The sequence below is a fragment of the Danio aesculapii genome, chromosome 12 (genome assembly GCF_903798145.1).
Source record: "Danio aesculapii chromosome 12, fDanAes4.1, whole genome shotgun sequence".
In the NCBI taxonomy this organism is placed as follows: domain Eukaryota; kingdom Metazoa; phylum Chordata; class Actinopteri; order Cypriniformes; family Danionidae; genus Danio; species Danio aesculapii.
In genome coordinates this window covers 14493151-14510264 of record NC_079446.1, presented here as the reverse complement: position 1 = coordinate 14510264, position 17114 = coordinate 14493151, and the positions used below count along the sequence as shown (strand labels likewise).

The 17114-nt window shown below is 37.1% G+C and overlaps 1 protein-coding gene across 1 annotated transcript; it reads right to left on the bottom strand.

Moving 5' to 3' along the window:
* Window positions 1-839: 839 nt before the first annotated feature.
* On the bottom strand, window positions 840-16969 carry ppp1cab (protein phosphatase 1, catalytic subunit, alpha isozyme b). Its single transcript, XM_056470203.1, has 7 exons — window positions 16646-16969; window positions 15201-15332; window positions 14881-15111; window positions 9688-9792; window positions 8599-8822; window positions 6191-6325; window positions 840-1946 (listed from the first exon to the last, which is right to left on the bottom strand). The coding sequence occupies exons 1-7, from the start codon at window positions 16698-16700 to the stop codon at window positions 1830-1832; spliced, it is 999 nt and encodes a 332-aa protein (XP_056326178.1). The 5' UTR covers window positions 16701-16969; the 3' UTR covers window positions 840-1829.
* Between the last annotated feature and the right edge of the window lie 145 nt (window positions 16970-17114).

The following is a 17114-nucleotide window of genomic DNA, read 5'->3' as shown; positions in this document are numbered from 1 at the left end:
CTTCGCACACTTTAAGATTAACATTAACATTAGTACCAATTGAGCATCATGCCAATGCCACGGTCTACTTGAGTATTGTTGCTGACCATGTCCATCCCTTTTTGACCACAGTGTACCCATCTTCTGATGTCTACTGTCTTGAACATGAACTCAAATTGCCTCCACAGTTACCAGACATCAAGTTAATAGAGCACCTTTGGTGGAACGGTAATTCACATCATGGCTGTGCAGCCGACAAATCTGCAGCAACTGTGTGATGCTATCATGTCTATACGGACCAGAATCTCGAAGAAATATTTCCAGTACCTTGTTAAATCTATGCCACGAAGGATTAAGGCAGTTTTGAGGGCAAAAGGAGGTCCAACCCGCTACTAGTAAGTGTACCTAATAAAGTGGCCAGTGAGTGTGTCTATTTCTACTGTAAAAGGTCCCAAAATAGCAAAACATACCTTACCACTTTTTTGGAACCAAAAGGTTGGAGCTAGACTGGAACGTTACTGGTTTAAAAATAATCATCACTTGTTCATACAATACACTAGCAGAATAAAAACAGAAAGTGCTATTTTTAAATACACAGCCAAGAATGAGGTTGATTGCAGCTTTCAGCTATACAGCATGCCTACGAAGAAAGGGTTGTCAGTGGAAATGCAAGCCTGATCAGCCTGTACCTGTACTGAACCATACCACTCAATGGAAGACATTACATCCTTTATTAGTTCCCTTTGCCTGTAAACTCTCTGAATGGATTATAACAAGGATAAACCCTGGAATGGAATGCAGCCACAAAAAAACCCCCTCTAAAATACAACGAAATTACTGACACGCACACACAAAAAAAATTGCACCAGATTCTGACTTTATTGGCTAAATTCATGACTACTAAAAAAAGTCCTTTTTACAGGAAAAAGTGAGGTTTGCAGTTTACAAAGTGGCACAAAGCCACGATCAGAGAAAAAAAGAAACAGTGCATTTCTGTGCAAACTGAAACAGCGATGGCACCCACTTTGCAGACATTCACACTTGGTGTTCTTGCACAGCATGCATAATTTTAATATAAATGGGGAAAAAAAAAACTATCTTAATATTTCTTCAAGCCTAAAAAAAGAAAAAAAGAAAAGAAAATTCAAAGAAACAGAGCATTTCCACAGGCCAGGCTAAATACTACCTGAGTGTGAGTTTGAATAAGCGAATGTTGTGCCAAAATAAAAGTATGACAAAATGTGCAGGGTGCCGTCAATAACTACTGTAAACAGACACGCACTTGGACAAAGTTTCACATTGAAGAGACTGGCAGTGATTTGCACAGAATTCAAGAGCACAATCACCTCTGTTCAGATTGCTTTAGAGCTGAAGGGGAATGGAAAAGTTCATAGAAATCTGGACCCTGAGGCTTGGTCTGAAGAAAGGGGCAAAGCGTATGTCCAAGAAATGGCCTAAAAAGCATTATAACGTTATGTGTGAAGATGCATATTACAAGAAACTCAACCAGAACAGCTTTAAAAAAATAATAAACGCAGTAAAATTACAAGAAAAATGCGTAATTACAAGAGAAGAAAAAACCCTTGCACACAATCTCACAACAAATTCACTTTCAACAAATACACACACAATGCCGTTTCACATAGAAACCCACAAACTCCACAAGAGCATTTCAGTCACACATATGACCACTCAGATTCCCAGCAGTCTTGTCTTGATGAAAGTCGGCTTTAAAAGAAAGAAAAAAAAAAAAAGCACTGCACTAATTTGGTGTTTGGAGTAGAAGAGGAGAAAGAAAAGGAGAGGTAGAATGATGGACAGGATGTTCAGGCGTGCTGCAGTAGTTGATGTTATTTCTTGGCTTTGCCACTCTTGACTGCGTTCCGTGGAGGAGTTACAGGTCTGCTGGTCCCAAATCCTCCAGCCCCGCCATACGACAGCATCTTCTTCTCTGCTGGTTTTAGAATCTGCAGAAACAGAGAAACAATTCATCAGGTACAAAGTATTATGAGGCTTTCTTCACCAGAGTTTCTGCAGGTTTCACTAAGGTAAATTTAAGGTTTTAAAGACATTTTTAAGACCATTATGAATGAAATTTTAGACTTATACAGGGTTAAATGCTAAGGATTTTATTTGAAATGTTTCAGATTTTCACTTGTACTATCAAAATATTATTATAATTGAATACATTTAATAATACAATAATAATTTAATAATAAAAAAATCTAGGCCAGGTCAGTATCTTTAGCAGTAAATAAATGGAGAATTTTTTTAAAGAGCCCATATTATGGGTTTTTGAAAATGCCCTTCCATGTAGTGTGTCACACAGCTCTAAGTGAAGTGAAATGTCCAGCTAAGGCTTAAATCTGTAAGTGTACAGTGTTTAGAACTATTGATTCATCTATAAAAGAGTCGACTCATAGTGCTTCAAACGAGTCGTCTTGATAACGAGTCATTAGGTGTTTCGTGATGACGCGGCTACGAAACACAAGTAGTTGTGCGCGCAAACCCTGGAGATTTGAAACCTGCGGCCCCGCCCACTAACAGAAAAAAAGTCTCACACACACACACACACACACACGCACACACACACGCACACACACACACACACACACACGCACACACACACACACACGCACACACACACACACACACACAGGTCAAATGAAGTCACGCTGTGCTGATGGATATACTTGACAGTTCACCCAAAGACGAAACCTCAGCAATATAGCCTAGCCTTGAGCAGTTCTAGTGCTTCTGAAAACATGCTTACAAAGAAGACTTCATCAGTTTGTAAAAGGAAGGATCAGCAAAGACTTTCAGAACATGGATCAGTGCATCATGAATCAGTTTCTTCCCCCATTTCACAAGTGTAAGTACGTGCGATTAAAACTGTTGCCTCGTTTACTCTAGCTTGCAAATTATGTATTTAGTTGTGTTTTGTTACTTGTAACTGTGTGTACTGTATCAGGTTAACTCTATATATTCTCATATCGCGTGTAAAGCCACGTTGAAAACGCGACGCGTGCGGTCAAGTTTCAAAATAGTTCAGCTCAGGTTCGAGGTGAGGTGTCTAAATTGCACCCAGCAAGCTGAACTGGCGCTCTAGGCGTGTGTGTGTGTGTGTGTGTGTGTGTGTGTGTCTCCTCTTAGGAGCGGGTGGTGAGGGAGGTGTCGCTGACGCCGCCGCGCCCTCTCTATTCTGGACGTGCCGGCCCTGTGTGTGTGTGTGTGTGTGTGTGTGTGTGTGTGCGCGTGCGTGCGTGTGTGAAACAAGCTGGTAGACTGAAGGGCTAGGAGATCTCCTTGCCAGTTCTTGGACTTTTTGCTCAATAAAATAGTTAGTCGTCAGTATTTTCTAGTCCATCGTCTGTATTTACATTCACCCACTGGCAGCCAAAATCCACTATAAAGCGTGTGTGCACTGTGACTACTTTTATATTGTTGATTAGCAGCTGGGCATTTCACTCTGTCTCACGCTGAAGCCTTGTCCGTGTCGACCAATCGCAGCAGGCTGTCATCGGTCCAATCAGCGCAGATTAGCTTCGCGCTCAGGAGGGGTTTGGGTACAAATGAATCGCTGAACGATTCATATGGGAGTCGCTGGGATAATTAGGTAAAACTAAATGCAGATTATAAGACCATCAAAGTGTTTTTTGACCTTGCATGCATATTAGACTGTTGTTGGAGACCCTTACAACCTAAATGACCCTATTTCATGTATAATATAGGCTCTTTAAACAAATGTTACTGTAGGGAATGTAAATAAATGCTATTTTTAAATTAAGAATTAAATGTTTTACTGAGTGTTACATATTGAGTAACTTATTTTGACAATGCTGGTGTGTTGTTGCTGTGTGTTGTATTCTCCCTTATTCGTCTATTTCTCTCTCTCCACATGAGCGGAGATCAAGTGCAGCTGTGAGAGGGACGGAGCCAATTATAAAAGCACGCTGTTAGCGCTGTTCAGAGTTCTTTTCCTTTTCTGTGTGGCAGTGATATCTTTCTGTCCGAAACCCTTTCTCAAAGTCATCTCGTGAGATACTCGGTTAAATATGGTAATAGGACGGTAACTTGCATTACCGGTGACTGATCGTTTCTTTCCTGTCCACAACCCTTTTCATCTGGTGAGATACTCTTATAAAAACGGTAATAGGACGGTGTTCTGTGTATGCTTTGGCTAAATGTTTATTTACTGCTGAATGATATAAGAGAAGGCCCTTTTTCTTTTGTCACGTTTTCTCCTGTTTAATGGATAGTCAAGGAAGATAGAATTGTTGTTTTATTTACAGAACTTTATTTTCAGTCTAGATAAGAAATCCAATATTAGGTAGCGTACTTTGTTGTTTTGGCCTTTTGTTCCCTTGTTTTGATATTGGAAATATTTATGTTTAATAAACCTGTTACCCCTTTTCGAAAACTTGGGCTGTGTGTGCACTTGGGGAGCAGGAAAGGCGACTCCGGGTGACCTCTTTTAATAGACGGTCATCCTTATCCTTATGTTTGTAGCGCGGTGCAGCCGCTATGTAACACTGAGATTGGAATTGTTGGTGATTGTATGGGTGTTAATGGCAAAATTAGGTAGCTATCAAGGTTATACTAGTTTTGGATTTTTTTATTAGTTTTAATTTCGTTTTGACTTTTTGTTTTCCAATTCAGTTAATTTTGATTAGTTTTTAGAGGCAGATTTACTAGTTTTTATTGGTTTCTATATTTTCTATAAAATTGCTTAGTTTTAGTTTAGTTTTCATTAGTGTCAGAGTTTTTTTTTCTAAAATTCACATACAACAGCCCACAAGACAGCAGCCTTAACTAAAATACTGTATGTGTGCAAGGCTGCTTCTGAGCTTAAATACACAGTAGTGATGGGAAGTTCAGATCTTTAACGTGAACCAAATCTTTTGACAATCCTCCCAAGTTAGGACTCAACATACCAAACATATGTAGCCAGCAATTATACTTTCATTTAGTTAAAACATCACCATGATCTGAACAATTTCTTACAGTTAAATTTTGCAACCCAACTGAACCATGATTCACTTATTTAAATTCCATTATGATTTTCTGTTATGAAAAAAACGTATGTTTTGCCAGACCCTCTCATTTAAGTACTCTGTTTGCCCGCGCTGCAGTTGTTCAAGTTTAGTTCAGTCACAGCAGGCTGTCATGTACTGTTCACTGTCATGTACTGTTCACAAACTGTTTCTCAAATCTGATCTCAGTGTACTGTTCTAATAACTGAATAACTCCGTATATATTGGTTTATTTCGAGTCAGAGGGGGTATCAGGCATGTTTCAAAGTAAGTAGTTTGTGGATAAGAGTGCTTACTGGAGACGCGAACTGTTTCAAATGATTCAGTTTGATTTGGTGAACTAGTTCAACCGGTTCACTTCAAAGATTCGTTTAAAAAGATATGTTCACGATCATTAAGACAGAAATAAAAGCCATTATTGGACACAAATTTGTTAAAGTAAGTTTTAAGTCTCTGTATTTATTCCTGTCACTGTGCTGCTGTCTTGTCCACTCATTGTTTTTGTTGCAGGAGCAACAGTGAGGACTGACTGGAGGAGAACCGGCTCTATCTGGCCAATTGCAGCAGGATTACAGAATTTTTGAGGTGCTGTGCGGCAGCGTGAAGTAAATAGATTTACTTCTAAAAGGCATACAATAGGTTATGTATTAAATAAATTTACAAAAATGAAAACGAATGTTTTTGTTATAATTTTAGTTAGTTTTGTATGTACACAATACAGTTTCAGTTAGTTCTAGTTTTTTTTTTTTTTTTTTTTTTTTTACTTTTTTTTATGTTAGTTAACAATAATGATTTTAAATTTAAGTTTTCATTTTTTGGTTTGTTTTTGTTAACTATAATAACTTTGGTAACTATACATGAACAAAAGAAAATTAAGACCTGTAAAAAAAGATTTAAGACCTGCAACAATATTTCAGGAGATTTAGGACTTTTTAAGGCCTAAAATTTGCTTTTGAGATTTAAGACATTAGGACTTTTGAAAATCCCATGGATACCCTGTTCACAATTAGTGTTCTGATGCAGATATTGCAAATATTCAATCAATTCTCATCAGTTGAAGTGCTCTTTAAACTCTAAACTCACATTTAAAAGTACATGTCATGCAATATTCAGATAAATTTCAGGTTTTGAGAAGATTAGAATTAAAAAAAAAGAACAAAGAATAGGCACATACTAACCTGAAATGAACACATAAGGGTCTCATCAACACTCATCATGGCACCTGCGTTGTCAAACTCGCCGCAGTAGTTAGGAGCAGAGAAAAGCGTGACTAACTGCCTCTTCGCAAAGAACTCGTAGCCATCCTCCACCACCTGTTCAGAGAGCAGAAAATCTGTGCTTTACAAATTCTGCAATAGATGTCCATCCTATTATCACTAAAGCTGAGGACAGAACTGAATTTTAGAAATGCAACGATCAACCGGCCAAGGACCAGAATCTGAATTTTTTTTTTCCACATGATTTCAGAGCTGACAATGCAGATCCTATGTTAAGTTGGATTAGATTATTTATTTACAGTTAAGAGTCTCATTTCACAACAGTGCCACACACACAAAAAACACACATAGTGACAACAACAAGTGGACATAAAGGCCTAAAACTTAAACATGCAAAACACTCTCTTCAAGACATTATAGTGACTCATGTTCACACTGTTACAGCCGCATGATAACGCATTATCGCTGTGGAAGGTTTTTACAGTGTGTAAAAGCAGCACCAAGTTAGTCATTTGCCACCATGACTGACGTTGTTTTATCTTGCATCCTTTTACACACAGAGCTTGATTTAAGCCAATTCCACAAAAAATGAAATCCTGATGGAGAATACAGAGTTTTAAAAGCTTCACTCATTTGGGAAGCTAGTCTTCATAGCAAAGATTCCTCTACTCTTTGAGCTGTCCAGCAGCAAAAGCAAAAAACACACTGACCAACTGAAGCATCAGCAGATATTTCTCTGCGCTCAAGTCAACCTTTGTGCTCCAGGTTAGTGATGCTCATTTTGACAGATAAATACTATTAGTTAAATGGTTTAAAATGTAATTTAAGCTATTGTCAAACATGGTTCCTTCAAGCTATTTTTAAAACGTTTGCTGCCTGAGTAAAAAAATTCTGTCATAAATATCAGTCATATCATCTTTCAGAGAGAAAGAGAGAGAGAGAATTCGAAACATTGACTAATTCATTTTTTAATTTAAATGACTCAGAAAAACTTTTCCATATACTTGGAGAAAATGAATTGACGTATAGACTAGCTGCAAAATATGTAATACACCCTACACACCATAACAAATGGTCAATGTAAATTCATGTATCTTATTTAAATAATCTAGACTTTTTATTATTATAACTGTTATATTTATCAAATATATTATCTGTTTGTTTGTTTTTTGTCATTTATGTCTTATTTACTGTATTATTATAATTGTTGTTTTTTTTGAGAGAGAGAGAGAGAGAGAGAGAGAGAGAGAGAGAGAGAGAGAGAGAGAGAGAGAGAGAGAGAAATTGAAATAAGTTGTCAGCAAATGCTTTACCCGAATAGGAAAAGATTTCAGAAAATAAGGATCTACAAGATAATAGCAAAGTTATACACACAAATTACCAAAACATACAAGCACAGCTTTTAGACTTTTGTGAAATAAAGTGAAAGTTCTAATAACATTTTTGTGTTGGTGGGGAAATTGAATATAATTGGGTTTATTTTAATAATTGTTTTTAAAATTAAAATAACTTTAATATTTCTTTATTTTATTATACTAAATTATATTATTATAATATTACTTAACATAATAGTAATATTTCCCAGAGATGGGTTGCAGATGGAAGGGCATCTGCTGCGTAAAAATGTGCTGGATAAGTTGGCTGTTCATTCCGCTGTGGCGACCCCGGATTAATAAATGGACCAAGCCGAAAAGAAAATGAAAGAATAATAGTAATAGTAATTACTTAATATAATAGTAATTTTATTATATTTGTTTTTAAATATAAATATTTTGTTTGTATTTGCTGTCAATAATAATTCTTAGAAAGAAAATGGCAATCAGCAAATATCGGTCTCAGCAGGTCACATCAAAAACAGGAAAAATTAACCAAGAAAAAGGCAAAATGTCAACTTTCATTTTTTGCAGAGAATGTATAGCCGGAGTCTGCATCATCAAACGTCTTTTGCATTATCAGTCACTTAAGGAGTTCTTCTTAGCCATGTTTCAATTGTTTAAATTGCATCTCTCCTGCTCCCCCACCCACCTTCCAACCTCTTGTCAATGCGAAGTCTGAGCAAAACAAGGATGGCAACATGCAAGTAGTCACCTTCATTTGTCGACTTTTGTGATCAGAAATGGATGCTAGGGACCTATTCTACAGCGTCCCCACACGGCTTTGAATAACAGACATTGATTACATTTGAACATTTACACAATTTAAACAATTCATTTAAAAAATAAATGTCACAATACACCAATTGTATATATGTTTGACCAAGTAAATGCAGCCTTGTTGAATAAAAAGACTTTGATTTTGACTCTAAATTCATGCACACACATATGTATATGTCTAGACAATGATCATAATACATTCCGTTAATTATTTACCTGGTGGGCTCTGCATATGAGATCCATGTCATGTTTGTGCAAAAACTTAGCCACGACATCAGACCCGAAGGTGAAGGAAACACCACGGTCGTTCTCTCCCCAGCCCATGACATCTTTATCAGGGTCAGCCCAGAGCAGATCACACAGCAGACCCTGGTCAGGGACATCTGTAGGCCTCATCACGCGTCGTATCTGTTCCATTGATTGCAAGTCTGGAGAAAGACCTGAGTGAAGGAACATTTAGTTTAACATTATGAATTTGATATTTTGATTTCTAGCATATCAAAGACCTCAAGTCCACTATTCCCTGCCTAGATAGTTCATATTTACATCCATGTGATAAAGCATTCAATTCACCTTCAATATCAAAAACACATCCAATGTCTTTCTTTTGTCCTCTGTACTCATGCTCTTGAGTAATGGAACTGCACTTGATGACGTATAATGAGAGCACATGATGGCAAGACTGAATAAGACACTGCCCTTAATTAGCTGGTTTAAATGCATTTAAATAGGGCTGGAGCTAGAAGGTGGCCTGATTTCTCAACTCCAGTCGTCTCACTAATGAAAATAACTGGTTCAATTCATTAGCTTCTTGCTGTTTTGAATATATGTGTCCCATTTCCATAAAAATAAAAACAACCTTTGTTTTCCACTATAATCACAAAAAAATTGCATAGCACATTCTTTAAATATTAGAGTGTGGTTCATGGGTTTGTCTCTGAAGTGGTTAAAAGTGCCTCCCTAAAGGAGAAAACCTTTTGAGGTTAGAATACTTTTCTTTTTAAGGGGTTATATGTGACATTTCCTATAAATTCTGCACCAATTTAAAATCAATGTAAATATGAACATTAGCGTAAAAAGCTAAGCTACATTTCTCCATTTTTAGTATGACAAATTACACCTGCCAGACAAACAGTTAACAGTGTTTCTCTAATTTAGACATTCAATTTGAGTATTCGCCTAGAGTAAAACAATTTCTTTATTATGCAGATCTAGTCTACAGGCTAACCTATGACTAGATCTAATCTTATGTTAAAGAGGGAAAATAAGGAAATATTAAACAAATAAAAAATAAATAAGGCTTACCTCCATGACAACAAAAAATCTTTTCATCCACAATAGCAGCTACTGGCAAGCAGTTGAAACAGTCTGTGAATGTTTTCCAAAGCTTGATGTTGTACCGTCTTTTACCTGTATATGTATATAAAAAAATGCATATTAGGACTGCAAAATAATAAAAAAATTTTAATGGTAATTTTTTAATGGCATTATCTAGTCTGGCTAGATCACAATTTGATTTTGAAGAAAGGGACAACAATTACAATAACAAAAGTAATTAAAGATAAAGCCGTTACAATATAGCGCTACCAAGCCGACCAATCACAGAGCTTGTGCTACGCGTTGTTGCAACATGTAGTTCCATTTTTTGAGAGGTGCGCGTCAACGTCGCCCACGGCAAGTGCTAAGCGTCCACACGTAGGCTGCACAGTAGCATACGTGTGCGCTTGACGCAGAAGTATAAATCAGCCTTTACAGTGCGGGACTACAACAGTTGCTTCAAATTTGCTGAAGTTATGATGTGCAATATGATATTAAATTTAATAGCAAAAAAAGAATGTAGTTGTGATTGTTAAAACCAAAGAGTACCTTAAGCATTACTTTCCCTCATTTTGTTTAAGTGATCAAGTTTTAAATATGATGAGTAGGGCTGGGCGATTTGACGTAAAATCAATCTCAATTAATTTAACATTTTAACTTGATTACGGTTAATGAAAGATTATTTTATAGTTCACTGACAGATTTTATAGAGTAAATTTGCTCACATATTACAAATGAGAGATTTTTGAATGAAGGGTGCAATACTTGATTTTACAATAACTGAAGGAAATACACTACTAAATAATATACTATCTATGATTCAGCCCTAATGGTGAATTTTTGAAAAAAATGGTGAAAGTTAAATATTTGTGTCACATCTTTAAAGATGATTTGAATAATGATGATGTGGAGCACCAATGTTGTAAATTGTACGGTCAAGCAAACATGTTAGCTTTTAAGTGTACAGATGATGTTAAACAGCTCTCTTTATATATCAAAGCTAAAATAAGAAAGCTCCAGGTGAGATTTAATGATGCTCTGTGAATGTAGCTTAGGTTCTCATGGTGGACGAGTCTAAGTCAGATGATTGTATAAAACAATATTTCCACTCTTTATGCTGTGTTAAGGAAATTTATTTGTAATTTTGTGTCAACTGATCATGTTAAGAAATTCAATTCTAAAGGTTTAAGCGATCCCACACTAAGGCTACATTCACACTGCAGGCAAATGCGGCCCGAATCTGATTTTACCCCCCTCAAGTGACTCAGGTGATGACAGTGTGAACCGCCCAAACCGCATGGAATCTGATCTTTTCAGGTCAAATCTGTGCCACTTTAATTTGTAGTCTTAAATCAACAGCTATGTCGGATTTCATGTGACTTTTACATAATCTTCGAGCGACATGCGTCATCATTCTGTGCTGCAAACATCCTCTACTCCTCAGCAGCATAGTAGAATGGCACACAAGGCGATTACTTTACCACAGAAAGATGGTTGTTCATGTTGAAAAAGATTTTGTAGGCGAAACTGGTGCTTGTTAACTAATCTGGTTAACAATTGAGACACGGGTTGATCGCGAAGCTGAAGAGTGTCGTGGGTGTTGTGTATAGGGGATCCGTTTGCAAAGGAGGGGGAACTTTCTCTCCGAAAGAAAAAAAAAGCAGGTGCTCGAGCACCCAAACACCCCTTCTGCACGTGTCTGTTGTTTATAACGAAGTAAAATGAAATAACTCTGCAAACAGAGATAAACTAACTCCGCCTTCACAGTTCAGTCTGCGGCTGCTCATTAACCCTTGATGAGTTCACTACACCGGTGGTCAGAGTGCCATGCGCCGCGCTTGTCATAAATCACAAATAATCTGTGTTTTCAATCACAAGAGACTTATTTTATGGCTCAAACGCCGAAATACAGATTAGTAGTAGCAGAACAACCCTTTACAGTTCATGAAATGCACCACAGTTGTCTGTGAAAAGAGTAATAATCATAAGCATGATCTGATAACGTGCTTACTTCATACAGTATACACATTGTGTGCATAATTAGACATTTTGTGCTGTCAGTAATTGTACTTTTGCGCATGCGGGTCAGTTTAGGAACAGGATCTGTGAACAGCCATGCAAAAAAATCAGATCTGAGAAAAAAAAAAATCTGATTTTAACACTAAGCCTCGCAGTGTGAACGTAGCCTAAGTGATACCAGGGGCCTCATGTACGAAGACTTGCGTTTAAATCATACTAAAACATTGTGTATGCACAAAGCTGTAAATGTGCGTACGCAGTAAAAAATTCAGATGTATGAAACACTGCGTACGCGAATCCCACGCATATTCTCTTTGTACATCCGAATTAAAGTGAAACTGAGCACACGTGCACGAACGCAAAACCCCTCCCTACCTCCTCCCCTGTATGAATATGCTAATGACTCTACTTTGGCAAAACCAAACGAAAAAGCAATGGCAAAAGCAAGCAAAAAGAGAAACTTTGAACAGAATGTGAATTGGAGGTGCTCCAATCAGAGGTAGACCGGAGAAAAACTGTTATTTGTAAGTTTGTCCTCCGGAATTAATAACAAAAGAAAAAACAGCGGGAGAGTTTAGCTAATGCGGTTAACGCAGTTGGGTCTGAACATCGCACTGTGAGTGAATTTAAAAAGAAATGGTCTAATGTAAAGGTGTAAAATTTTGTAGCACCTATAGCAGCGCAAGTGGCGTAGCTCGTAAAGCGCATGGCAACATGTTTGACACGTTCGATCATGGACTCGGTTCGAACCCAGCGTCTGATGAACTCCTTTTTTCCCCCACTACATATCAGATTTTGCCTACTCTTCATCACGAGGAAGACAAGCAGGAATCATTAAAAAGTGTGTGTATTATGTTAAGCGCATTTGAGTGTCACATATTAATTGCACATTTACTGAATGGAAATGTTTCTGATTCATCCAAATTCATCTTCAGATGGCGCCTTTATAGCAATGTGCGTGCAGTCGATCGCTCCAATTACATTGGGAAAACCGGCGATCGCTGAAAATTGCGCTTTAATGTTTGGCAGGTCAACTGCATGGTATGGAAACCTTATATACCTGCTAGACATGCGGATGATCCTGTCCCATACAGCTGCCATTGCAAGGCTCAAAGATATTTCTTAGTGTGCAAATTACATAATTGACTCTAGGAGTCGCCAGTGGAAATAAAACAAACACACACAAGAAATGCACGTACGCCAGACATGAAGTTGGCTTGAACCAACGCACATTCTCACGTTCATTTCATCGTTAGTAAATCCAAACGTGAGTGACAACTGGCGTACGCAAAGTTTTTGTGCGTACGCAGCGTTGATACATGAGGCCCCTGGTTATTGGAAGCATTGGAATAAATGTTTGTGTTTGTGTGTGTGTGTGTGTTTATGTATGTATGTATATATATATGTATATATATATATTTTTTTTTATGTGTTGCTATATGTGAATTTATAATTGTATTGTATGTTTTTTGTGATTTGTTATGTTTTTGGATATGGACCTAGAAGTCGGAAATAAAACGAATAATAACAATAAATTGCTATTACAACCAACAATAGCAAGCAGTAAGTAGTTGAGATAACACCGTTAAAGCTGTTTTATCACATGTTGTCGATATTGAACAAGATGCTATTACAGTAAGACTAATCTTAGCTAACTAGCAAACTCCAATTATCTAGAATAGATTACAAAACATTATGATGACCTACGATCAATCATTTGTGACAATATGTTAGACAACAAAAATTATTTATTGTGACAGGCCTAGTAAATTGATTTGATCTGTTTGATCCACATCTCCAACTTAAGATACTGGTCCTGTCAATTAAATTTCTAATAAACAAACATTAATACTAAGTTAGTTTCAACTGCCCTAATAAATATTACACAGTAATTGATGTTCCTTACATTGGCTATTCAATCCAATTACACAACACACACAGATCGAATAGTTTCCTTATGCGTTTTTAAAGGGCACCTATGGTAAAAAATCTACTTTTCAAGCTGTTTGGACAGACATATGTGCATGTATGGTGTATAGACCGTCATATTGGGGTGATATAAGCACACCTAGTGATTTTTTTTCAATTTAACAACATAAAACACGGTGGATCAATTGGAGCGATTTTCAGATCAACCGCAACTTTACGTAGGAGAGCGGTCCCCCCCGCCCACCAATATTGATTGACAGGCACGTCATCATATCCTCAGTTTGTTGATTCACATCCGCCATTTTCAGCGTGAGTCGAAGCGATATCACTAAAGGAACACCCTAGCTCTATTTTTAGATGCAAGGCTCATTGGGCTTAACACAAGATCGGAATTATTGGTTGTATCTTAAGGTAGGATTGCAAACATGTGTACTTCTCATTGAGTCTACCTTATACTTCAGCCGTTTGCATTTCTCGCGATCACAGAAGCTCCCTGTGATCTTAACTAGGTTCTGCTACACCTGACGCTGTGCCATGCATTTTAGAATTCTAAACATAGGTTTCTATCAGGGTACACACAACAGCGCGACGATTCGGGACACTTCATGTTTCTGACGCGCCACAGAGAGTGTCTGGTGTGCCGTGTCGCGGCTTCAAGCAACGCATCCCGTGCCTCAGTCAAAGTTAATTCCAGTGTGCGTGGTTATTAGTCTCTGCGAAACAAGCTCGGTACTTGAAACTAGCACACTAGTTGGCTGTAAAACTATACAAAGACACAAATGATTTTGTACTCTCTGCTTGGTATGTGTCAGAGTCGTACATGTACGACTAATTGCTGATGCTCTATCTCCTGCTCTCTCTCAGTCTGCCTGTCTCTGTTGCAAACGCAGAATGGGCGAGCTCATGGCTCCGCCGCCTTGTTACGTTGGGCGGGAAGCCGAACCTAATCTACATGTGAAGCAACACACCCCTAAATCAGCGAACTATGGACGCGCCACTAACATGACACTTTTTAACACATTATAATAAAAAATCTGAATTGTGTTTTGAACTGAACCTAAACTGGCACACTCAGAAGAACCATAATATTAATATTAAATCATAAAAAAAGAGGTAAACTATGTACCCTTTAACTAACTAAACAGCAATTGTTTTTTTTAAATAAAGGTTATATTAGAACCACTGAAGAAACCTTTTTAAAGATACCACACAGCCCAATACAAGCATACTTACATTCATCATAAAATCCATATATCCTGTTGATTGAGGCACATTCATGGTTTCCTCTGAGAAGAAAGAAGTTCTCTGGATATTTGATTTTGTAGGCAAGCAGCAGACAGATGGTCTCCAGTGACTGCTTGCCTCTGTCAACATAGTCTCCCAGAAAAAGGTAGTTACTCTCTGGTGGATATCCTCCATACTCAAAAAGCCTGAGCAGGTCATAGTACTGACCATGAACATCTCCTGCAGTGAAGACAGATAGATTTCAGTTAGTTAAGCTTGTTTTGCTCAACTGAAAAATCAAATCTGTGTAAAGGTTATCAGATCTTTACCACAAATCTTGAGGGGTGCCTCCAGCTCCAGCAGTATTGGCTGACTAAGAAAGATTTCCCGAGATTTTAGACACAATCCTCGAATCTCTTGCTCAGTTAACTGAACATTTTTACCAGGTCTCGAGCCCTTCACTAGAAAAAGAGACAGAAAAAAAAACATATCTTATTAAACTTTCAAATGGCCATAATAGATTTTAAAAAATAATATTTTGGACAATGAATTTTAATAAATAAAACATTGTTTGATGTTAATTTTTATGTAGTAGAGGTTCTTTGATTTATTATGTCTTCATTTATTCATACAGCAATGCTTATTCATTTGAAAATGGCAAGTATTGTTTTATAAAAAAGTAATTTTACTCCACAGCCATATTGAGTTTAAATAAATAAAACGCCTTAAAGGCAAGTAAAAATTTGAAAGATAAGAAAATAATCCTTTATGCTAAGCCTTGCAAATCTGCTTTTTATTAACCAGCTCTTTGGTTGTTTTCCATTTAGTAGGCAGTCTCAAACATTGAGGTAAAGTTGGTTTTATTTTTGCACATTCGTTCTGTGATAACTTGTGATATGCTCCTTATATTGTTTATCATGGTACTTTGAATTGGGTCTGAAATCACATGCGAGAATGACTTCAAAACAACATTACCACTATTTATTTGACTCTAAACAATGTTGTACTCTTATAGTCATTGGCTGATAATATGATTTCACTATTTAGTATTTGCAAATACGTTTCTGAAATTATATTGTTAAGTAAAAAGTCTGAATGTGTGAATACAAGACCTCAGTCTCAAACCACCTGATTTAAAGGGTCAATTTATCATCCCAATGCAGGTTGCAGATAACAATCCGATATTTAAAGAGTTAAAAATAAATGTAGAACTGTCTGTGATTCAAGTGCAGTGAAATGCAATTTGACTGGAGCTTGCATCAGAAACAACAAACAATCATTTACTGCAGGGCAGCATATTCATTTACAGTAACAATACTAAGGCTCAAACATTTACCTTTATACATTCTACTGTTTCATCACAATCCGTTTGGAGAGATAGATAGATAGATAGATAGATAGATAGATAGATAGATAGATAGATAGATAGATAGATAATATATGCTCTCATTTGTATGACATCCCAGTCAAAATCAAAATTTGACATTAGATCGATGACGACATCTTGGTGGGATTCTGAACGCGACGACGAAAGAACTGCGCATGCGCTTAAAATTTAATTCGGATTATATGTAATACATACACAAATTATACAACAATATTTTAATTACATAAACGGCGATTTGCATTTAATTTATATATAACACTACACAGTAACATATAGACTTGACTGGAGACGACAACCACAAGTAAAACTATATAACGTTACTCGTTTAACGTTAGACACTTATTTAACATTATACAATATACATCAACAAGAATTTAGGTTTATTACCTTCCAAAAGGCGCTGGATGATCGAATCGATGTTTATTTTGTCCGATTCGGCCATTTTGTCGCGCGCTGGAGATTAGCCGGCTAACAGTGCCAGTAACAAGACCGCTCGGGAACCCGCCCAATACAAAATCACGACAACACTTTATAAAAACGTCGTTACAAAAGAGTCATACTACTGTTGGTATTCCTGAGTGAACTTTACAATGTTATTGCCGCGAATGGCCCCTCCGATAGTTCGTTGTGTGAGGTAAACTAGCACCACGACCGCTTACGGCTGTAGGAAACGGTAAAGGGGTGGGGTAGACATTAAGCGCGTGTCTGATTGGTTATTCTCGACTCATGACGAGCCTTCAAATATGAGATCTGAAGAGCCTATAGGATATTTAATGTGTCAATCTTTTTCTATATAATTCGTCAAACTAAACGCGGTGTATAATCTTAGATTCACAGGCTATTTTTTTAAGCTGTA